Below are 26,362 nucleotides of genomic sequence, written 5' to 3' on the forward strand. Positions count from 1 at the left end.
TTGTTTAGTGGAAATAATTAATTTATTAAAATCGAGTTAGTCCATTTAATTGTTTTACCATAAGGTGTATCGACAAATGAGGGTCCTAAATAGATATTTCACGAAGGTAATGAATGAATCATTCTTAGCCGCTAATTAGCCGCGGGCGGTGTATGGTAGTATGACTCAGAGATTGTGCTATTGGCTATTATATATGTGACGAAATAAAAAATGATTAAAACGAAAGGTTCAGCCATTTATTGGAAATCATTTTACTTTCCCCTCATTTCCATATTGTTTATAGCGTAATAGTATATAGTATAACATAAGTTTTTAATGAGGGAAAGGTGAAATGATTTCGAGTAGATGGGTGAACCGTTTTTTAAATCTCTATTCGTTTCGTCACATGTGTAATAGCCGAAGAGTAGAGTTGTTAGCGTTGTTAGCGTTGTTGAGAGATTGAGTGGTTAGCGTTGTCGAGTTGCGTGAGTTACTAGCGTAGCTGAGAGACTGAGTTGTTGGCGTTGTTCAGTTGCGAGAGTTGTCGAATTAGAGTAAGATTGTTACATTTAGTTCCAAATTAAACAATCATCGTTTTCTATCTAATTAATATCTCTATAACTAATTTATTGTAAATAAATTACAAATTATAAATAGTATCAGGAAAAAATTTATACCTAAATTTCCACGATACTACAAGTGGAGCATAATCTCTGAATCGTATTACTATGTTTACAATACGATTATTGACTAGTATTTATTTTTTACTTGACGCATTACTTTTTCCATAACAAACGAATTGTACGAAAACAATTCTGGTACGTTCAAAATATGTGAATTGAAATATGGTTTATAAGATCGATGAATTTGTTCCTTCATGCTCTAAAAGGATATCAGACAAAAGATATAAGACTCCGTAAAAAAAAAAAAAATATAAAGTCTTGAAAGGTATAACAACGTTGATAAAACGAATTAGCCTATAATACGCGCCCCACAGAACCGAACAATTTATCCCTGTACCGCTTTTTCACATTATTAATCATTATTGAGATATAGCTTTGTGACAGATACTCTGAGATAAGAAACTCTGTACATATTCCACTTTTAATTTTACTAGAAATATAATTATTTGCTGTTTGTTAAAAATTATTTTGATTATTATAAACATATCGTATCTTTTACGATAAATGTTTCTTTTAACAAAACAGACCAAATATTTTACAGTATAATCTTAATTTTTCTTCTCAATGTTCCCTTGTAATTTGTTCGTTGATACTTAATTAATACATAATAAAGTGTAACATGGGTTGTGACTCAGGAACAAGAAGTGATCGGCTTTTCGGTAAAGTTCCGGTATTCCTCCAGGTCGAGACGTTGCACTCGTATTGTTACATATTTCTAAAGTACCGTTTGGATGTATTAGGTCATCCCATAAGTTCGTGCCGACCTTTGTGTATACATTTCATATTTTAAAGAAAAACAAGAGAACGTTTATCGAGACGGAATAATGAAAAATGGGAAGAAGTTGTACAACGAGAGGGGGATTACATTTTTTTATGAAACTGAAAGGTATGTAAACAATCCTAACATATATAACCGCTGAAAAACGGCACGAACTTATGGGATGACCTAATATTAAGTTTGTCTAATTTCTAGAGGGCACGCTGTTTATTACTCTCCCAATATTTTAAAATTCCCAGTCAAAAATATTCTTTCTTCACGATTGTGCTACAAGTCTACCGACGAAGACCTCATACTTTTTTGTATGTCCCAAACGAGACAATAATAAATATGATATGTTTGATACACAATTATTCCAACTACTTAATATAGTGAATTGCAAAAATACTAAAATATGATAGGAGACTGAGTGAAATAAATTAATTTAACCGAATATGTTTTCTTATTCCTTTTCACTGAAGATAGTTCCTCGATTCTGTCGTTTATGCTCATAGAATAATGTTTATAAACATTACAGTACTAATTAAAGATCTGTGTTTCTCTGGTTGTAAAAGTTATTTTCATCCACATAATTATTTTGTTCCATAATAAGGAAAGCAAGTTATTAACGAATGAACCGAAGAAGAACTAAAATATAGGATCTATTTCCTTGAATTTTAAAATAGATTCGCCTCATGTCCAAAAATTTGAATCAAACGTTGTAACTGCAAATTTTTTTTAAAACACATCGATCTGTTCTAAAAGCGACAAAACTCAATCTATAATTCCTTCTAAGTCGGTAATAACCCATTATAGTGACTGATGCAATTATAAACAGTTACCTAAATTAAAAAAAAATTTTTAAACTAATCTTTTCTCCGAGTTTTAATAAAAGGATAAATTCCCCTTTAATACAAAATAACAAGAACTAAAAACTAGTTGCACTTACATCGAGATGACCAAATTTTTAAGCTTTTAACATTGTATCTCAGAGAATGAAATCTCGTAATTTTCCAGAAACTCGCTAAATCCATATTTGTTTAAATTTCTTCGACCACGATCCTCTGTATCGTTCGTCGCGATTGCAACTTCGCACAATCCGCATAACGCTAGGATAGACATAACCGGTGCATGTATATATTTTTATATTACTTCTTGATTTCTCACAATAGATAAAGACGATACCGCGGAGGTGGCGATTGACGCGACGAGAAACAACGAGAAGACCTGAACACTGTTGTAGCTGACACGTTCAGTGTCTGCTTTTTACGCACTGATGAATTACCTGGTCAATGGCACGAATTGATATTTGTCCACGTGCATATGATTCTGCACGTCGTGTGACCATGTTCAGATTCCAACGTGAATGGTTGCGTTCAGATCCGCGTGCATGAGACACCAGAACATGGAAACAATTATGAGGAAATAAAGGAACAATAAGAAGAAAGGAAGGGGCAAGCGTCGTAAATGAATTATGAATGGATATGGATGTGAGAATGAAAAGCAGATCATTTGAACCTCTAATGGAAGTTAACAACGAAGAAAAACGCATTGGACTTGCTGACACTGGTTGAGAAACTCGCGAGTACGACATTTCTCATTGGTGGAAATGTAAATGACCGTCTAAGGTATTCCTGCGAATCGCGTGCTAAATTTAGCGCTACATCTTGTTGCTATATCGTTGGCGATTTATGAATGATCGAAAATATGTAATTTTAGTTGTTGTAATAATGGACGAAGTAAAAGATATCTTGGAATGAATCTTAATATGATTTGAACGAAGATTTATTATTTTGAATTTCGGAGTGATGGACGAATTAATAGAAAAATGTAAGCAAAATGCAATTAGACGGCGCTCGGTAAGACTGATATTTTTTCTCATCGGTAGCAATAATACACTGAAAATAGCCTACTTTTGTGGAATAAAGAATAACCTGCTATGTTACCTCTCCCCACGTGCGTTTATATGTTACAATTAATTCCCTCTATCTCCGCATTCCATCTTTTTCCGCTCCGAATTTTGCTAGGTCGTTAAAAATCTTCCAATACTACACTAAAATTGTCGACAATTCTCCGTCGTATTCGTTATTTGCCTAATCTCATGCACTGTGATCACACAAATTCTAAATAGTATCGCATAAGATTACATGTATACTAATTGAGTGTTTTTTACTGCTTTAACTCGTCGAATGTTATCCTACCACTGAGAATATTACCTTAACCCTCAATGATGTATTGCTGCATAATAGGTAAACCACAAGAGTTTAATTTCAGTAAAATAAAATGTAGGAAATTGCTACTACCCCCGTCATTTGGAAAATAACAATGAGAGTGAAATGGTTAAGGAAATAAAACGAAAGAAATATTTGAACACGCAAATATGAATGGCTTCGTATAACGCGGGGTATAATTATCTTTGACTTTACAGATTACAGAGGATCCCACTATACTTAATTTTAATGTGAGTTCTATATTCTGTGTTTTACGCGACGAAAATTATGTAAATGAAATTTATTGCGCAGAGTATAAAATACGAATTAGAATTACTCTATAAGATATATAATGATATACCTAATTATATCATTATTGTATTAACCTTACTACGATCTTTGAATTATCGTCTTTGTACTGCTCTCAATTGAATATATAGAAAGACTTTTAAAGGCAATTTTTAAAATTGAAAAGAAAAATCACACACATCAGTTTTGTTCTTTTAATAATTTTCGTAAACTAAAGTGATTTATTAAGAATGAAGAAACAATATTGGATAAAAAATAGGATTACGTTATAAAAATTAAACATTACACTAGCCCAATATATTACCCTATTTGAAATTGAAATTGAAAATATTTCAAAATTTCCTAACCCAAAGTTAAATGTAAGCCGAGCTATCGAGATTATCAAGGCGGCGATAATATCAGTTAACAATTAAGAACATTCAAGGACTCGCAACTTTTAACTTGACGCATCCAAAACGGAAAGTAAGTAGTCCTGAACAAAAGAAGCTTTAAAGAAACGCGACGCTATAAAAATCCTTTCGTTCGAGGCTATCAAATTTAACTCCACGTAAATCCAATCTATACACGGTGTCCAAAAATGACTAAAAATCTTCAAGAGTCGCCAAACTAACAGTAAATATTAATCACGTATTACACGTAAGTACCGATGCTGGTCGTACCAGACAAGATCGTGTGGAACCACGAGTATCACTGTTTACAATTCCCTGGGCGTTAATTCTCGTTGTCAGGGGCTTCTTCGGCCGTTGGTTTCCCTTGCAACGATCGGTGGTGATCCGGCGTTGCGCACCTGTGGCACACACTAATCAAGTTCACGAACTTTTGTCACAGAACTGTTTGGAAAGTTCGCGAGGACCGATGGCAACGTACCACGACGGAAACCATTGCGGACTCTCGGCTTTTCGTCATCGTTTCGAGGCAAACGATGCACTGTCAAAGAAAGCACTGGCGATTCGCGTGGGCTACCGCCGCTAAACTGAGAGCGTTTGTACCGTGAGCCGTGAGGCACACCTGAATCCCACAGCATCGGTCACTACCTTACTACGGCACCGAACAATCTCTATAGTGGCGTCGTTATAGCGTATATTATATGTACACCGGGTGGTGCGTAGCGAATGTAGCTCGAACAACATTCGCTCGACCGTGGCATCCGCGTCCGTGAAGAGCGACGATAATAATGCCCCACAGTTGACAGCCGCGATTAATACGCGCTGCTTTTATCTCATTTACCTTGACCAACACCGAATAACTAACTAAACCAAGGAAAAGAGAAAAAGTAGCTTTAGAGTTGGAGTTTAATTTGAGAAATCGCGATTGATATCGATGATCGACTAGTATTTTTTGGTTGTCTCATTGCAAGAGCTTGTAAAAATGTACGAGAAGGAAGAAAATTACGTTGCACGATGATTATTATGATTTCTTATGTATAGGTAATTTAGTACTCAGTCTGTTGAATATTTATATATACATTTATGGTAAAATGTAACTTAAAAATTAAAAAAAAAATACGATTTTAATTTACTACTCAAAAATGCACACAATACATATAATAGTAGAAATATATGAAACGTCGAAAGTAAAGTACTTGTTATAACATTTAGTAATATTTACCTTTCATTTCTTTAATTATGTTCGCAAAAATATGAAATTGTACAAGTATCTGCAGTCCAGTAATATTTTATGTTTTTACTTTTGTTGGAAAAATGGAAATCAATAATTGTTCTGATTAGATTGCTTAGTATTGCATTAGTATTGCATTGGCGTAATGATATAGCACTAGGATATATAGAATATATAGATATATTTAAATATAGTTATACAGATGTATTTTTAAGTTATGCAGCGTCGTAAAAGGTTAATTATATCGCGTCGTTCATTTAAGTGAAATCAAGATTATAAATTATTAATCTTGTTTAAAAGGTAAAAAAGTTTTCGCAGTAATTTCAATTCCAATTTTTTATGTAATATTTGATTCAGATGTAAGTATGCATATTTAATTAAGTCTTCTTCAATTTTGGGTAAAAGATGGAATAAGACAACCATATTTCGCAATAATGAGTCCACTTGCAATATCTCTAATTTTGATATCCTGTACAATATTTAAAATGTAAATTAATACAGCGACGTTATGTTTAATTTAATAGAAAATCAATTTAAATATTACACGTCGCATTTTAATTTTCGGCTCAATATTAATTATATCGAAACGATAATGAAAATAATTATGGCGTTATATAGAAAAGAAAATAAAACACCATATTTGTTATAGACTACTTAAACGATAACAAATAATTTTGCAAGTGTCATTTTCAATTTTACTTCCTTATACAATATTTTTTGATATGATAGATATTTAATACGTTATTACTTATCTTTACAATATATTTAAATTCTTATTTATATTATACGGAACGATATATATATATATATATTACAGTTTATATCATAGCACGGTTAGATAAAGAAGTACATAAATCCGCGTGTAACAATTCGAGAATGTTTAAGACACGGTACAAAAATTTTAATTTCACTTGTTATCTTTTTCCTTAACATACAAACAAACACAATAAAAATCTTCCCAATGTAACTTTCAAAATCAGGCAAAATCCTTGAAATTTTGATTTAAATATGTTTCCACAGAATAAAAATGTACAACATGCAATTACAATGCACATGAAATGAAAAGAAAAAGATAGAAGTTCACGAATGCCTCTAATCTTACATCTCTGCAAAGAAAATCTCAAAAGAAGATCAAATCCCTTGAAATAATAAATTAAACACAAAATAAGAGTATGCAAAATATAATTACAAAAGTTACGAAACAAAAAGACAGTTTCTGAGGTCTTTTGTTTACGCAAAGAAAATTTCGAGAAATTCAAATTTAAGCAAAAAATAAGAACGTATAACATATAATTATAATACGTAGAAAATAAAGAGAAAAAATGTGAGAATACGCAGAAAGCAAACAAAAATGTTAGCAACGACGGCGACTCTACGATGAGTTCGTGACACCTTGTATAAGCGTCGCAGGTGAGCGGACTATAGTGCGATACAGAGAACGTTGTTATACTATTATTTCTATGCTGTTTCCCTCAGCCCCGCTTCGCTTCGTCTCACCTGCTCGCTCGCTTGCTTCTCCCGCGCTCAAAAGCCAGCTCTCCGCGTTTCTTCGTGTAGGTACGCATACATATATATATATATTACAAAACAAAAATTTACGTCTGCCGCACGAAAGGAAACAATCGAGACAGCGGGTTTCCTCCTATTCCTTGTAACCGACAGAAGCATTATCCGATGGTGCTGTTAATTAATTAAAAGCGGATTATAAGTGGGCGTACTGTTCTCACGTTTTCAGGCAAAGTCTGTTTTCAGACGAACGTGTTCTGTGATAATATTATTAGAATTTTCCTAATTATATGAGTTCCCTTCGATGGAACCGTGGTAAATCGTTTTATAGTCAATGCCGTCGTCTGAACCCTGATGAGACGCTGCTGTGATTTTTCGGAGAATGATGAGAAAGAAATGCAAGGAATTATAGATACAATAATTGTACATATAATTATATAAAATAATTAAACATAATAATGATATAGAATATTAAAATAATAGTTATATTTATAACGGATAAGTAAGGGTAATATACATAGGATAATAAGCTAATTTTATAGCCTTGTGTGTAATGATAGTGTTTTATGTGATGCCATTTTGGTACGGTTCAAGAAAAACTATTGAAATACGAAAATTTATTAGAATATATTAAAATGCAAGCATAATAAATCATTTTATAATCGACATATACATTATTTATTGCTATATATTATAAATAAATCTTGCGTACTACTCAGTATTTTTCATTGAAACACAGAAAAAGGAATTATAGCGAACTTTTTGATATAATATAACATATATTATAAGTATATATTAATATTGTCTGATTTAGCAAATCTTATTCTTTTATGGGAATACTACAATTACAGCTTTGTTGACGTCGAATAGATAATGCAAGCGTAGAACGATAGTAGTATTACGTATTTTAGATAATTGGATAATACGTATCTTGTATTCTTACGTAAGATATTTCAGAGAAACAGTCAGATATGAATATAGAAGAAATGATTAATAAATGTATTGAAATAAATACCATAAAAACATTCTATGGTTTAATAAAGCTAGCCTTGTGTTTTGGTACTAGTTTAGAGAAGCTATCGTAACAACGAAATATAGAAAATCATAATGAATGCAATATGCACAATAAACCATCCTATGATGTGGATTATATCTCATTTTATAAAATAACATTATCATATATTTCAAAGAAATGACAAAAGAAAAAATATGGGAGAAGTCTGCGATGAATAATACGATAAAATAGGCTCATACGAATCAAATAAATGAACTTACTTTTAATGACATTATTTTTTGTGTGATACCGCTTTGTCATTTTTTCGGAAAAATTCCGTAACAAAGAGGTAGAAAGAGTCGCAATGTACATCTCAAAATATACCTAGTTGTTCCAATGCAAATAGACGCAGCAACACGTATGCGATTCTACAGCTAAAGACACTATTTCTTATTTTCACATGAAATTTTCTATAGAGCCAATCGAAAGAAAGAAATTGAAGAAATCACAGCCAATGACTTGGAATAAATTCTAATGAGGCGAAGAAAGAAACGGGAGACGCAATGACACTTTAACTCGTGATATAATCGCTGATCTACTTTTCCTCAATGAAACTGCATAAAATCCTAGAGTGCCAGATTCGTTTCTATTTAGTTTCTTTTTCTCTTTTCGTTTCAAAGAACATCCATTTAAATCGAAAAGAAGATTGCTCTACGCGATTTTCAAGAAATTCCGTACATTGAACACGCGACTATCTTCATGGCTAGGCTAGCCTATCCACAGAAAATAGAGAAAAACAGCGATGCCGGCGTAGAAAAGCAAGAAATACATGGACACGAAGACCGTGATTAATAGTTGGCATATTCTTCTCACATCCATGTTTGCAGGATGTTCGTCCCTCCAGATAGGATGGATATCTCACACCGTGAAACGCGTGATTTGCATTCAACTCGGCCGTTTGTTCGTGCTTATATCATGCGAACTCGGGGACGAAAAGCATAGGAACAACGGGACGTGGATTTTGTTTCGAGTACGTTGAATTTTTCTCCATTATCCATCGAAAATTGTAATTAACAGTTAAACTTAAAAATGTTTCTATATGTCTTTCCAGCGTGCGCGTTTGTTACTTTAAGCTCTCGTACAGGTATAACAATTCTATTTTAAAAAAAAGAGAGAATTAAACATATTTAATATAATTTTATTTTATTCATCGAACAATTAAACCTCAAATTTTCAAATATCTTATGTGTTTCGTTTCAGGCAATTTTAATTTCAGAGATCATATTTTGAGATCATATCATTGCAACTCAATTAAATAAATTTCAATTTAATATCGAAAGATTCTATTGCTCGCTCGACAATTTAGTAAGTGGTCGTTTCGAGCGAATATCTGTTATTTCAGATCGCGTGTTTATATATGTTACGTATCTTTTGCACGTTCACTGACAGGGACGGCGAATAACATTTTTCTTATCAACAATTTCGTGTTTGAACTGTGATACGAAAACGATACCGCACTGGCTACGCTGATAATACTGTCCTGGCGTTCGCGGGTTTCAGAGAGAACTCCGACTGGTTTCATACGGGCTAGTATGCCAATGGTTTCGATAATCGATAGGCTTATTGAAATACAAAACCGTGGTGGTGCTGCTGGCAGACACGTTGGTAATGTGTGTTTTTAATTACGTGGAATGGATATACGGAAAAGATATTTCAAAGTTTGTATACTTTCGAATGAATGAAACAAACTCGAAATTAAACTTGAAATTCTTCCTAAGGTAGCATTCTTATATCCGTACAATATTTTAAAATAATGAACGTACATATTGGGAAGCTTGAGATTTAACTGTTTACTAACGAAATTTTTCAAATTTTTTAACAATATAATTTTTATATCTACATAATGAAGGGACGTGGTTATTTAAAACTTGGACTGTTAAGCGTTTTTTTTATACGCGAAACAAAATTTACTCGCGACAGAAAGCTCAAATTAACAAGGAGAGAAAATTTGTTAAATTGTTTTAAGGTAGAATCTTTATGATCTTATATCTGTATAAGAATACTGAGTAATAATTATATATTGATAGAAGAATGCAAGATAATAGAAATAAAAGGAAAAGCATTAAAAAGAGCAGCAAGCTATGAAGAGAAAGCCCTAGAATCAAAAAAGGAATTAGTAAAGGAGTGTATAAAGGAAAGAAAGAGAAACTGGGAAAATGGCCATGAAGGGAAAAGAGCAGGAAAGAGAAAGAAGGGACTAGAAGAGGTGAGAAAGGGAGGGACGCAGATATAAGCAAGAGGAGCAAGAAAGGATGACAGCAGACCAAATTATAGAAGGAAGAAGAAAGAGGGAAGCAGAAGAGGAGGGAAAAGGATAAGGGAATCCAAATATAGCATACATTACAGAAATATAGCCAAAGAAAAATTACCAAAGTACTTAGAAGGGAGGATGAAGTGGAAGGACAGAAGAATATTGGCGAGATTCATATGTGGAAACGAGACCAAAGCAAGGGAATACTGGAAAGAAGGAGAAAAAAGATGCAGACTATGTAGAAGGAAAGAAGAAGACCTGAGACATGTAATAGAAGAATGTGAAATAACGGGAGGACCAAAGGACATAGGAAAAACGTTAAATGAGACTGGAGAAGGTTTAACAGAACTGAAAGCAATAATAGAGAAGAGAAGGGCAAACGACAGGAAGGAAGCACAGCAAGGAGGCTAAAGCCCAAAGTTGCAATAGTTTTTAGTCATTAGTTGTTAATTTGTAGTTTCTGGTTTTAGTTTTTAGAGATAGAATAATTAAGGGAGTGCGATAGAATAGAGTGGATAAGAGGGGAGGTAGACCTATAAGAAGAGAAATAGACATAAGAGGTGTAAAACCGAAAGTTCGTCCAAAGCCGAAAGGCACGGACTAAGCAATAATAAATAAAAATAAGAATATTGAGTAATAAATACAAATATGCAGTATCAGCTTTTTAAGAGTCATTAGAACTATCACTTCAAACGCAGATAATATTAAAAAATTAGAATTAAATTTCCAACATAATTTATCCAATTCTTTATTTTCTCTTATGAGCTCCTTTTACAGAAACCTACTGAATTTTCTTTATTAGTCAAATTTCTTGTTCATAGAGGAGACTCTCTATAAACATAGAGTCTAAAATGAGTAAAGATAGATTGCAAGTCAATGCAATTGTATAAGGCCGTTAGGAGAATTGACGCGTTACTCCACATGGGTCGTAAAGCACAGTTTCGAAGCCACCGAGAGATAATGTTTCTACTTTCGTTAAAATTCCTATCCGGCCGATCTAAGTATTACACCGATATCTTTCATATGATGGTAATTCGTTAGAAGTATGTTATAATATCACGGATTGGAACATGCATTCACGAACATAATCAGTTCTATTTCGACTCATATATTAATGCCGTTGCTTCAAATACAATGTTGGAACAAAAGGATTAAAGTTTCATTTACATTCATGTTGATCCTGCATGTATCATACTTTTTGTATGCTGCATAAAAGTACGTACATTATCGTCCATAAATATTTGAATAATTTGATCGACTCGTAGTACTAATATTTGAAATTGATAAAATCATGTAAATTCACGATGAATTAATAATTAAAAATTTATTTTGTATAAATTAGTACATTATAAAGAATTATTATTACCTATTAAGAAAACTAATGTATTTGTGTATTATTAAAGATCATGCTAAAGTTACTTACATATTATAGAAATATTATTTTCTACTATTATAGTTTATATGTACACATTTTGAATTTTAAATTTACTGAATACATATATTATAAAATTGTACGATATACTATATAATTTACTAAACATTGTTTTTATGGTAGTTTAAAATAGTATTATAAATTATGATAGAATTTATCGTGAAAACAATTGAATTTGTTATAGATATTGATTTTTATACTGTATAAAATTTTGCGGTATAATATAGAACACATCTTTACCACTACATATACCATACCGTGAATAATTATAAACTCAACCCTAATTATAGATTTTTCATAATATTAAAACAAAAATTGACAAAATCGTTTATACAATTTCATATTATAATATAAAACAAAACTGAAGATACAACAAACAAAAATTTTCTTCTTTCGGAGTCTAGGAAAAATTGAATTTTCTCTCACAATTGCGTTTCCGACTGTGAAAAAGTATAAACTCAATGTTAATCTTGTTACGTTTTCGTCTAATATTTAGCGGATTTTCCTCTATTTTTTATTTCTTCTGTTAATTTGTTAGATGTACTATGCATTATCTTATTTAAAGTTTCATTTTGAATATCCTGCCACGTGGATTTTATTTTTTTCTAATGATGTTTTCCATAGGTAGCTTCTTAAACTTTTGTTGCTAAAATTCTCCACAGGTTCTCGATCGAATTCAGTCTCGATACTAGCCATGGTAATAATGAAATTTCTGAAATCTTAAACCACATTTTTCTAGTGGCAACTGTACGAATAAGAGCATTATCTCGCTGAAAAATGCCATTTTGGTTTCAATTTCTGTTATAATGGGCAATAATCCGTCATGTAATATCTCCTGATTTCCTATAGCATCCAATTTGAGGTGTTTGAGTCTATAGTTATTCACAGCACTGTATATTTACTATTTGTTCTAGAAAGTTTGGCAATTATTTGTATAATAACTATTAAAAATAAATTTAATCGAATCATAAATTTCATTGTTATGAAGAATAAACTCATTGTGATATTAGACCACAGATTTTTATGAAAATTTATATTTTTATGTACACGGCTAAAGAAATAGAGGATTTATTTTACTTATTAACCTACTAACTTGTTAACCGTGACGTCCATTAATCAGATTTATTGGTAAAAGTAAAAACAAATCAACTTCAGTTATGTCAGTTTTAGACCTTGCAAAAGTAAATGCGATGTAATATGATACAACTTATTTGTAACAAAATTAAAATTACGTGTGAAAAGATAGGTATCTTTAAATAGCTACATAAATTACTACTCGAATGACGAGTTAAATCGCTTCTCTTGATTGATAGATTAAAATTGTAATGAAAATGTACTCTATTCTTCATTCTTCTACGCTTTTGTATATTAAATATATTTGTAATATATCTTCAAATTTTGTATAAATGCATAAATATCCACAGACTACTAGTTGAAGGTTACATGAAGAAACCCCCCCAAAAAAATGATATCGATAATATACAATTAACTAAATAGTGTTCTGCATTTTAAAGTTGTATAAAACTGAGAAAATGCTACTTATAATTTTTACCCTGTGGTCTGCGATTAGAATACATCTTTGAATGTTAACGTACAGGATATTTAAAAATATATGTTATGGCTCTGGCAGATGATTCTATACTCGCGGATCAACGGAGGCCTTCAATTTCAAAGCCAAATTTTGTTATTACATCTTGTACTTCTTGTCACGATGAACAAAAGTCTCAAAGCAACCATGAATTTCAAATCGTCATAATACGTCTGAAGGTGTAGAATCATCTGTCAAAAACATGACATAATTTTTGAACACCCTGTATGTAAAAGACTCGAATAGGGGGAAACAGGCACGAAAGCGAAATGTTACTTGCTGCTACGATAGTTAGTATGAACTGCGACTATTAGTTATGGTTATGCCTTCTAAGAAGCTATAGAATACTAATATGAACAGATCACTACCGATTTCGTGTTCAAGTACTGATAGCGTTTTTCTGTGTCGTTCTTCCGGTTTATAGCATCCCTTAACAGTTTGTTATGATTGATAAAATTGAAGAAAATTATACGTCGTATGTAATATCGATTTATATACCCGATTGTTCGCTAAAAGATTAGCTGTTGACAATCGCGAGAATATAGTCTGCTGTTTAGATTCAAAGTGAAATTCTTTTCAATTATAGGGACATGAATTGTTTCGCGCATTGTTTGCGTTGTAAAGATTTCATCATTGTTTCTTTTTCTTCATCGTTACGTATTCTTTGTTTGTTTCTTTGTTAGTGAATTTTGCTCACTGCACAACAAGAAAGATGATATTGTGCTCGAAATCATTGACTACTGGTAGAATTTATTGTTATAACACGACAGTCGAAAGGAAATAATTGGTAACTCATTAGAATTGAATGTATGTTCTATTTTTATAATAAATGTATTTAAAATTCTACACATTATTTGGAGACTATTTACGAAAATATTTCTCAATAAAATAATGGTTTATTGGAATATCAAATCAATTGACTTGTATAATTTATTTTAATATAAATGGATTTAAATTGTGGAAATTATTATCAATCTAAAACACTGAGTTAACCTTGAGAAACTTAAAATTAAAAGAGAATCTTAAAATTAAAAATTAATTTTATTCAATTCTCATTTTCTTCTGAATACACTTGTCTAAAATATTTCAATATACCTTATAGCAAAATAGAGCAAAACGTATATGTATATTCTGGAGAATGCTACAAATATCTATATCTTTATTTTATTAATTTGTTTCACTCCATTAACGACTAGTTTTTTTATCAATATATTTACCAACTATTAATTATTTATATTTAATTATTTATTCAATATGTGATATTCAAATATTTTGGTAATATGTAATAATACTTTTCAACTACTACCAGGTATGTAAATATGAAACCGGAATTTTTGTATAGAAAATACACGTTTATTGTATGAAAATGATTAAAAATATTTTATTCGAAGTATTGCCCATCGCTAGCTGTACATTTTTCCCACCTGTCTGGCAATTGGTGGATGCCACGCGAAAAAAAACTGTCGTTCTTTTGAGGCAAGCCAGTCATCGAGCCATTTTCGTACATTTTCGTAAGAAGTGAAGTGCTGGTCAGAAAGTGTGCGTCCCATCGATGCAAATAAATAGTAATCGGACGGAGCCAAGTCTGGTGAGCAAGCCGCGTGCGAAAGTATTTCCCAACTGTACGCTTCAATCATTTCCTTGACCGGCCTTGCTGTATGTGATGGTGCATTATCATGAAGCAAAATTACTTTGTGTTGCCTTTTTTGATATTCTGGTCGTTTTTCACGCAAAGCTTGATTCAAATCGATCATTTGTTGTCGGTAGCGCTCAGTATTAACGGTTTCGCCAGGTTTTAACAGCTCATAATAGATCACACCCTTCTAATCCACGTTCTTCGTTCCTCACGTCAAAATTGCCATTTCTAAATTTTTTAAACCACTCAAAGCACTGTGATTTACCAAGAGCATGCTCACCGTAAGCTTCGACAAGCATTCGATGCGATTCTGCAGCAGTTTTCTTCAAATGGTAACAGATAATCAATGCTGTCCGCAAATCGTAGTTTCCAGGCACAAAATTCGACATGCTCAACGTTATTACAAACTATGCTGTTGTATGAAACTTGTATTGTTCTGAGTCGAAAATGTTTGTGAGATGTCAACAAAGACTTTTGGCATCAATGACGCGGTTTAGTGATAACTACATAGGGCCATCTATAGGCAAATTCCGGTTTCATATTTACAGACCTGATATGTATAAACTTCACTTGATATTCGTAATTATCTATGTTTTAAGCTTTCTGGGACATATTATAAAAATAAATGAAGATACAAAAAGTATAGTATATATTTGCACAAATAATCATATGTAGAATGTATTTACTATTATGCGTGTACAACGGGATTAAAAATTAGGTTAGTATAATATAGGTAATAAAAATAAATAAAAGATCATGTTTACATACCTTGAGCGTCAAACTGTCGTCTTCTACGAAGCATGCTTCTTCCTTGAGATGAAATAGGACCTGTTCTCCCATGATTATCGTCATGTGGCTCATCTTCGCCTGCACTTGTTGCGCTATCACGTTGCACTACTTCATCACTTCCGATCGTCGACGGAACCGCACTGCTTCCGTTTCCACCGAAAAACTTCACTTTCCTAGCCAGTTCCACGTATCCATGAAGACCAGTTTCACTTAATCTAATGGGGAAGAAGAAACAAAATAAAAGTATTACAGAAAATCTAAAAAATATATTAAGTGGTTATTATCGGAATAAGTAATACTTATTTAATGTTATTCTTAACGAGTGTTTATATTAATATCAATAATAATATTACTGATTCAATAAATATAAAACTATGTGTTACGACTTACAAAGTAATTCGATTAATCGAAGCACAATATCAGGTTTTGTTGGAAATGAAAATTATAAAAGTAATCTTTTCACTGTTCGATAAGCTGTCTTATAACACGATTTTCATAGATATTCTTGATGCACTTTTCTTTCAAATGAAATCTTAACAATAAATATACTAATTTTTCAACCGTAGATACATGTAGCATTATTTCTATCTAAATACGATATCGAAATAGTTTAATATTAAAATAATAGTAATTTAATGTTAAAATAGAAAATTGGAGAAACTCGAGTACGAATTGAAAAGAGCAATAAATTTGTATTAACATTGCTTTTACCTTTTTACACAAAATAATGAAAAGTTGCATGTTTCTCAAATATCAATAACTTTATAAAGCGAAATTATACGGCTCGGCTTTCTTGTATTCAAAGCAAAGACAAAAGATTCTAAGAAAATGTCCTAGACTTAAAAATCTGCCACTTCAGACGTAGAACTACGTTTCACCGCAATTATTGAAATTCTTTTCACTGGGTCGATTTCTAATTCATGTATAAGAGTGAAATTTCCGCCACTACTTGCTAATGATCGATTATTCCGGTAGTAAATAATTGATTATTCGAAGTGCGTGTTAGATACGGTAAATTAAGTGGTAAATTAAATTTCGCGACTTGAAGCGCCGCGTAATTCAATTTACACACACCTGACACTCTCGCTACCGCTGCTCTCGTATCTAGTGCTATTTGATTCCCTCCTGGTCCTTGTAATCGCATCTCGTATTCTTTGGGACGCGGAGCACGAATCACCCGTTTTCCGTGGAAGTGCAGGAGTTGGTTCGCTCTCACTCTCCCTTGGGCTGTATCTCGACGATCTAGTGCTCAGTGGACTTGCTTCTGGAGATAAGTGCTGTAAGGAATTCGGAATTTGTTTGTATTTCTGCTATATTGTAGTATAATAAATAATAGGAAAATCTATAAAAGAAATAATATGGCTATGTACAAACCGGAATATTTTTTATTTAAGTAATGTATTAATAATCTAAGTAGTGTTGCATTTAATATCCTCAAAGATAGAAAATTTTAATTATCATTCAAACAATTTAAGTATTTTTTGGTAGTTTAAATAATTGCAAATAAAACAGTCATGTTATATGATAGAGATGAAGAAATTCTGATAAGAAATATATTTTATAAGCAGAATCTATATCCATAGAATGTTAAGCCAGAATGAAAAATTATGTTAGAATTAGAAAGAGTTATTTGGAAATTACATACAATTTTCTTGTTTTTACATCTGTCCTATCTGAAATTTTGTTTATATCTTCTAAACACGTTAACGTTTGTGAATGATCCTTAACTTTGCGAAACAATTTTTAGTACATAAAACATTGGACATACTATTGTAGAATTCAAATTATTTGAATGCTATAAAAATAATGAATGCTGTTTGCTTTATTTATTTGTGTGACTTAAGCTTTTTACAAAACCACTCTGTTTGAAAATAATGATGGCCACGTTTTGTTGACTATAACTTGATTGCTATGTAGACATTGAATTTGGAAGACAATGGTAATTCCACAAATAGGTATTATATAATGAAGATTATAATATAATAAAGAGTACAGGAAAAAATTGTTTTGTATAATATTCAATAACAATACATTATAGTATTTATTTATATTAATTTCATTATAGTATTTAATAATAAAATGTTATATATTAAAATATTATTAAATACTATCAACTCCGAAACTTTTCAGGTGTGTGTTCAATTACAAAAATAAATTTCTATTTGCTTTTGCTATGATTATAAACTAGGCCACGTGATTCAGATAGCGATCCATTAAATCATACTTATACTTATCCCTTAAATGTTGTACACGAAATAATGTTGGACATATAGATAAGTTTTCACTCACTTTATACAAGGAGGTTGGTAACTGGTGGTACAAGCGGAAAGGAGGTGATTCTACGCGAAAAAAGAAGTCGAAAATATAGAATAAAAATTTTTCGTTTGAGGCTTTGTTTTCAAGAAAACCGACTTTGAATTTTGGCTCGGTACGCGTGCACTTTATCACGTCTCGTTATAACGGATCTCACTGTAGATCGTTGCCTCGATGGATATTATCGCAGTTTAAGTTTGTTTTTGCCGTAACGGAAAATTAGGAATACATAATGAAATAATATGAAGTAATCATACAGTTTATTATTACAAAAATTGCTGAAAATGTTGCCCATTCTGCCAAACACATACTTCTACTCTTCTAATTAAATTTCTATGAACACTTTCTAAGTCGATTTTCTCGAAAACAAAGCCTCAAACGAAAAATTTTTATTCTATATTTTCCACTTCTTTTTTCGCGTAGAATCACCCCCTATCCGCTTGTACCACCAGTTACCAACCACCCTGTATATTGTTTTCCTCCGATTATTATGAGAATCGTTATTCATGCATCGACTACTATACTATTAAAATGAGTATATTAAAATCAACGATAAAATACATAAAATATAGTTAACTTACACTGGAGCAACGTTTATTTGGAGTATCATCCGTATCATCAGGATTGGAAAACTCCTCCTTTGAAAACTTCCGACGTACCTATATCGAATACAGTTGAAAAGTAAAATTAGATTAATACTTGAAAGTATTAGCCTCATCAAAAATCTAATTAAATTTCAAATTATACAACAAATTGAAACTCAATCAAATGTTCAAACTACTAAATCCTTCATAACACAGCCACCAGATACTGACCACTTGAAAATCGTCGGATTTCCTCCCACATGCAGAATCCTTCCTGTCATACGTTCCAAACGCGGTAACATCGGCCTCGGAATTTTCGATCAGGCTTTCAGCGATCTCCTTCATAGAGTCCGTGTTCTTATCGTTCTCCAATGCTTCTGCCTCCTCGACTATCAAGTTTTCCTCTTTGTTCGCCTCCTTTTCTCCTTTCTTCACGCCTTCTTGTTCTTCCAACAGCTTCTCGTCGGTGACGACCACGTCGAGCATCGTCTGTTCGTTGGCCGCCGCCTCGGCTTTCACTCTCTCATGCTGGTTCACGCGTGGCCCTTCCTCGTCATTCCTCGACGACTTGCCATAGAGGCTTTCCTTACTGCCCTCTCTGTCCGGTGCCCTCGTCCTGCCTTGTTCGTGTACCGTCGACTTCGATTTCGACGTGGTCGAGACGCCCACGCGTTCCTCCGTCCTCTCCTGCTTCTCCTCTTTCCCGGCTTGCTTTCCTTTTGCAGCAACAGCCGCGTTATTCGCATTTGAATTCGCGCTCTCCCTACCCACGTCTTCGCGGCTGTTGTCCCGCCGGAATAGCCGGATGCCGTACTTAGAGTCCTCCTTCCCTGTCGATTGGTTGAAGAACGATGCTCGGGTTTCTTCTTTCGAGTCTTTTCGGTTAGACTTGAAAACGCAGCGGATATCGTCCTTGCTATCTTGGCGCTTTAGTCGGTCTTCCTTGTTTTTGGGAGATAAAAGTTTGGGGATCAGGCTAGGTAAGCTTATGTCCTCGCGACTTCGACGCAAGTCGTCGGTACTACCTCGGTATCTGGAAGAAATTCAAATGCTGTTTAATAAGATGTATAACGTAATATAATAATATAATCTATTGTATGTGTAACATCTACAATGATGTATAGATATCTATAATATGGATGTGTTATTTTCAAGTAATACAATAGAGCCCTTCTTATTTCGGTTCACTTTCTTGTTTTGACAAATCAATTCTTGAAATAGCATTCTCAGTATTGGGCATTAATTGTGGGAATATAAACATTTTTGTTCAAGCTATTTTATTATCATTTTATTTTTAAGACATGTTTCCTACTGATCTAAGTACACTCTTAAATCGATCATTGTTGAGTTTCAGTATTTAAATAGAATAATCCCTAAGAAGTATATGACATCACTATAATTCCAAAACGATGGAATGTTAGCTAAGCAGGTGTCAATAACTTGCACCAACTTTGAACGTTAACAATCTTAACTTTGCAATTTTTTACTTTGAAGCTAAATAGAACGTGAATTATCAGACGAATCACATAAATTATATCTAGATCATGATTGAAAATCACCGAAAATCAGGATACCTTTGAGGAATATTTCGATGATTCTTATGGGTATGTAACGAAATTTTTGTTTTATTTAAAATGATTCCTCGAATGAATGTACATACTTCGAAATTAAATCAAACATAAAACACAAAACGAGCTATATAAAGGAAACCTTGATTGAATCCATGATTGAATAAATACCTTTGAGGAATGAGAGAACGTTTGGATGATTCTTGGGGGCTTCTAATGTCCTCGAATTCCTTGCAGCTTCTTTTAAATATTGGGATATTCGATTTTCTATCTCCATGTTTAATTGGAGATTTTATCTCTGGTGAAATAAACTTTGACAATATTCTCGGTGGTTTTATCAATGAAATTCTTGGTATATTTTGCTCTTGGCTACCTGTCGTCTCCTCTGGCTCTTCGATCTTTGTTTTATTGCAGCTGCTGGTTGCAGCGGATCGGTCGTTTTTCTTCGTTTTTATGGCATTCGACGATAGCACTTCCTCTTCCTGTTTATTAAACAGCTTTTCTATTCGTTTCGCATTCGTTCGTTCGTTAGTTTCGACTCGTGATGTCAATTTTTCGAGAGAAATCGATTCGTTTTTTGTTATCGTATCTTTGCATGGATCGTCTTTCGTGGAAATATTACATTCATCGAACTGTTCATTCGCATCCTTGGCAACTGCCTCCTTTTCATCAGAATTCGACGTTTCTCTGTCAACGGACTTTATGATTTCATTCTTGTTAATGATTTCCCGATATTCTTGATGACGAGACGGCAAACTTCGATATATACGCAATTCTGGCGATTTCCTTGCTGCGGACCAGCGTGTGGGTGGACCTATATACACAGAACGTGTAAATAATTTATTGTATTCTTTTGATAAGAATATCGATAAAAGTACTTGCATTGAAAATGGATTCAAATTTTTATATTAATTTAAAACTTATAAAAAGTAAAATTTATTTAAAACTAAATTTAATTTAAAACTAAATTTAATTTAAAACTAAAATTTATATAAATTTTTATAGTGATCACTTGGTCTGCTAAATGTACGACAGTTTACAATGAGGAGCAAAACTGATGCAACTTCTTTGAAACTGAGTAACATTTTTTAAATTAGACCAAACGATATAGATCTTTTTGAAAAGTTACGCAGATTAGTTTACTAAATGGCATACAAATAAAATTTTGGGAAAAATCCAATTGACCGAAATCGCGAAGAAAACAATTAACGTTCGCTTTCTTCAAGTTTATTATCTGAGCATGTAGAAAAATTTAAACAACACATTTTATAGATTTATATCAGTTATATATATGCTGAAAATTTTATTGAAATCGGTTGATGTAAAAACAAGCAATAGGCATCGAAAGATGTAGATTTTAGGCCGAAAAACGAAGAACTCTTTAATTTTCGCCATTTTATAGTTCATAGCGACGTTAACCAATTTTGATGAAATTTTCACCACGTATATAATTAACGTAAATCTTCAAAATGTGATCGTTAACGTAAATCTTCAAATTGCTTAAATTATCATTACAGGTTTGAATAAAAAAAAGTTGAAAAAGTGACCTTTACTTTTTTCTTCGCGATTCCAACCAATAGCAATTTCTTTCCATTTTTTATATATCACGTGGTAAATTAATCCTTCTAAATTCTCAAGAAAAAAAATCCAAGTCGTTTTGTCCAATTTTAGGAAAGTTATTCAGTTTTAAATGATGTTGCATTAGTTTTGCCCCTCACGTATATATATGTGTGTATGTATAAATTATGATATATTTTAAGCTATTTCTAATAATTTTACTATATCTAATGTAGTTAGTATTGGATCTGATCAACAGAAATATTGGAGTAAAAAGTTTATAGAAAACAAATTTATAATCCTTGAGATCTTTTCAACTATTTCTTGGCTGTAAGATAATGACAAAATTTATATATATATCTATTTAATATTTCTATTGCATAAGATATAGTAGAAATTGGATGGCTCTAATGAAAAAATATAATAGAATGGTAAAGTATTAAGTTGTCCGAAAAGTGTCTTTCTTTTACATACACGTCTTTTACAATGATGCATCTTTATACAAACACGAAACTCAACCTGTTAAACGTTGTGATTTTTATCTTGACAGAACAAAATGCATTATACTTGATTCGATAAAATAATATAAAACGAAAAATGTTGTGCATCCATTATTTCCTCATAGGATGAAAGAAACTTTTCGGACAACCTAATGTTCCGGTTTCAATTAATTCTTTGTGAACGCTTAATTATTTTTATTACGGATTTCTGTCAAAAATTGGAAAACAATCAGAAATTCGAATAAGCCCTTTTTTGAGTAATAAATTTAGTAATACGATAAATTGCTGCAATCTGTATTTCGTATTATACACGTTGAGTTATATCCAGTGAATACATTTCCCACATGCTTCTAAAATAGCGTTTTCAAATATATATGATTTTATTTTTCATGTTTGACTTATGTTTTCCAAAAACAACATTCTTCCCCCTTTTTATTTCTTAGATGAAATTCAAGCTCTCTTTTTGAAAAAATAAATTTATAAGACATTGCATTAATTCAATGAAATGATTTGCTGCTATATGTATGCATACAAATCCACATGTAACTACTGTTACACAACTACTATTTACTTATTTATGGCATTTAATGTGAAAGTAAGAAGATAATACTATATATACTGTAGTATATTATATATATTATACACTATATAATATATAGTATATAGTACATAGAAGATATACTGTATTTGATATTTCATATCGATATGTTAATTATTTCTATGGAATATGCTATTACGTTCAAATCTGTATGTATTTAATCTGTATGAATTTATACAATAATATTACTATGATTCTAACATCACAATAAAATGTCGAATTTGACGTTAGAACTATAAATATGATATATATACAATAAAAAAATAATATTCAACAAACCGTTGATTGTCCAAGCTCGTCTGATGCTGCTTTTCAATAATTCCACAGGCGACGCTGCTTTTCCATTTACAGATTTACATACTGAATTTACATAAGTCCATTTCTCAGTAACAACGTGTAATTCCCTATAGAAACAAAAGCACAAGTTCAATTTTTGCACAAGAAAGGTAGAAGCAAAAATACCTAATTTTTTAGCGGGAAAAAGACAGCAACACTAACAAGAGGAAATAGTTTTCAATTACTATATCAAGCCATTCCATAAGGAACGTCGTTTCTTACTTGTCTTCAATTTTGAATCCAAAATTAGGTCGTATGTAAGGAAATCAACACAATCAGTAATTAGAAAAATTATAAATATGTATATATATAGAAATAATCAATACTAATGAATCGTGATGAAAATGCTGAGAAAATGGCGATGTTCAGATGAAAAGCAGAAATATTAAATAATATAAAAGAGTATAATTTGAAATAAGTATGTTAATCTCTCTAATCTTTAAATTTTTATTTACTTCGCTCTCTGCAAGAGCTTTTCCAAGAAATAAAAAATTCAACAGAATCAAATGAGAGTAACCTGTCAATTGTCAAAAGTTTAACAATTTTTAAGGGTGATTAAATTGCCAAAAAGTTGCATATATTCAGAAAACAATTGGTAATTATTATCCATTAATACATACGATAAACTCTATTTTTCAAAGATTTAAAGTTACACATATAATGTATATAATATGACATTACTTACAAAATGATCTAATGTCTTTCATACTTCATAGGTAATCAATAAATATAAAAATTTACAAAATGACCATAATAACTAGTACTTTTAATAATCATACGATCAACTACAAAGCCAAATGTTTAATTGAAGCCTGTCGCTTACTAAAAAATATTAAAGGAGTTTGTTAACTTTATTTTTATAAATCTATATTTAATACATTAGAATTTTGCATTCTATTTTACATTTTGTAAATGTAACATTTACAGCGATCAACAGAATCTATGAAAATTTATTTTTATGGTGTCTTAAGAGATTAATATAATTTCTGACAAAATCCACATTTAATATAATATTTTTTACGGTATTAAATCTTAGCAAATTTACTGTACACAAAAAGATATTGCATTATAATATAGAGTATTTTAAACCTTACTTTTAATATACATTAAAACTGCGTTACTTTCAAACGATTTTAAACTATGTTACTCATTTTATAAAAAATGAAGATAAGTAATCTTATAAACCAGAAAAACACAAAGAATCAAGGAAATGTCGGAAAGAATCTTAGTAGAGTTGCGAACAACGTAAGCTATGCAAAAAGGAAACGATGTAACAATGGAAGAATTACTCACGCGATCTTATAGCAAATGTTACAGATCCATTCGACGTCTTTGTTATCGGCAGGGCTCCTGACCTCGATACGGCACTGTCTGCAAACTCTGTGCCTGCAGCGTGTGCACAGAGCACCGGTGTTGTAAAATCTACCAAACGGTGCACCGCATCTGGTGCATTTACGTCCTTGGTACGATAGTTCACCCGACGCCTTCAGTAGTCCCCTCCTTCGAAGGTATTGCAGATCAGCCTTCAGTCTTCTGTAAAACGTACAGTTCCTTTGCATTACCCTCCCGATCGCACCTTACTGTCGGCTTACGATAACATCGTACTTGCATTAATCACAGTGGTGTGCAAAAGTTTCCAGTCAGATAGATTTTTCACTTCCTTTTCCAAAGATGATATCTAAGAATTTTATATGATATTGACTATAAGAACACATGGTAAGTAATAGTAGCAAGTAAAGATAGTATGATCAATAAACAGTGCAATATAGTTATATAATATTAATTGAAATTCTTAAGAATATCATCTTTGGGATATGAAACGAAAAAATTTTTCAGAAACTCTTGAATACTATTGCAGATCCTACTATGAGTAACAATACAAGAAAGAAGTAGATATCATGTTCCTCGAATTAGTGTAACATTTTTATTCTAAGATAGCACAATGGTAGCTCCATTAATAAACGACCAATTGACATTGGTTGAAACAGATATAATTGATTCTTTATTTTGTTCACTCTCCAAATATGCTTACTTGAATCCACGAAAACCATACATATGCAGATTATTGTTGCAATAGTATAGTATGTATATATATAAGACACTTTTAGATAAAGTGATTAAGCATTATCAATACGTTCCATTGACTAAAATCAAGTAGAAAAATATCTTGTTACATTTCACTAAATGTATTCTAGTACATGTTCGTTATTCGATTTAGTTTCTTTTCAAGATTACAATTATCAGCTTTTAAATATTAAACATGAGTGATTATAATCGAAACGAATAAGTTGCAAAACAAAAAATTTGGAACCTGTCTTTTTGAGGACTAGTTCAAAGATAAAATAAGTTATGATTTTAGGATGAGGTAGATTTGCTTGAATATCAATGAATTAGGAAATCTAGATATGCAAAAACATACAAACTACGCATGATATATAAAAATATTTTGTGGGTGAAGCGATCTATTTTGATTTTGATTCTATAACTTTATACATAAAAATATAAATATGCGCAAGCATCCGCAGTTTACTCGTAAATACTCTATTCGAAATGGTGATTACAGCTTCCCAAACCCTGATTTATAAGGTACTACACCTGATTTTGTGACAAAAGGTTGGAAAATTGGAACTAATGATATTAATAGTTTATCAGATATTAACATTAGCTTTTTACAGTTAACTATGCTCAACTCGACATTTTTTTCAGTATTAATACATACATAAAACATACTTTTTTGTGCTATGCCTTCATTTATGGCAAAAATATTAACGTAAACAAACACAAAAGAACAAAGCACATTTAAATTCTAAACATTTTTTTTTAAATAGATTGATTATTGCTTATAAATCACCCGGAATTAAATGTCAAATATTGCTTGGACCATAAAAAGTTGAAGTTATCTTCAGTTTTATGTTATGGGGTAAGAATGTCATTAGTTTCAGTTCTTCAGCTTATCAAAAAATCAAAATAATCGTACCGGGTCCTTTGGATATTTGAGTAAATTTATATTTTTAAAAAAGCAAATAAAGAAATAGAACTTAATCAGAAATTTGTTTTACATAGTAAATATTATGATAGGTGCCAAGTTTTCCATT

General features: G+C 31.8%; 1 protein-coding gene and 2 long non-coding RNA genes across 8 annotated transcripts in view; 2 read left to right on the forward strand and 1 right to left on the reverse strand.

Annotated features, from left to right (window-relative positions):
- Nucleotides 1-26,362, forward strand: part of LOC126918242 (uncharacterized) — a 487,823-nt gene that overhangs the window by 114,196 nt on the left and 347,265 nt on the right. The window lies entirely within an intron of this gene.
- LOC126917378 (uncharacterized) overlaps nucleotides 1-26,362 on the reverse strand; it is a 95,364-nt gene that overhangs the window by 50,847 nt on the left and 18,155 nt on the right. For all 6 annotated transcript variants that reach the window (XM_050724182.1, XM_050724191.1, XM_050724162.1 and 3 more), the window contains exons 2-8: nucleotides 24,561-24,800; nucleotides 23,211-23,335; nucleotides 20,448-21,090; nucleotides 18,940-19,741; nucleotides 18,706-18,783; nucleotides 16,886-17,088; nucleotides 15,791-16,026 (exon numbers count right to left, since the gene is read on the reverse strand). In XM_050724182.1, the coding sequence (XP_050580139.1) occupies nucleotides 15,791-16,026; nucleotides 16,886-17,088; nucleotides 18,706-18,783; nucleotides 18,940-19,741; nucleotides 20,448-21,090; nucleotides 23,211-23,335; nucleotides 24,561-24,800 (2,327 nt within the window). The remainder of the gene's footprint in view (nucleotides 1-15,790; nucleotides 16,027-16,885; nucleotides 17,089-18,705; nucleotides 18,784-18,939; nucleotides 19,742-20,447; nucleotides 21,091-23,210; nucleotides 23,336-24,560; nucleotides 24,801-26,362) is intronic.
- Nucleotides 9,670-10,321, forward strand: LOC126918232 (uncharacterized). Its single transcript, XR_007711279.1, has 2 exons — nucleotides 9,670-9,833; nucleotides 9,965-10,321. It is a non-coding gene; the product is annotated as an uncharacterized LOC126918232 (long non-coding RNA).

The sequence above is a fragment of the Bombus affinis genome, chromosome 1 (assembly GCF_024516045.1).
Source record: "Bombus affinis isolate iyBomAffi1 chromosome 1, iyBomAffi1.2, whole genome shotgun sequence".
Taxonomy (NCBI): Eukaryota; Metazoa; Arthropoda; class Insecta; order Hymenoptera; family Apidae; genus Bombus; species Bombus affinis.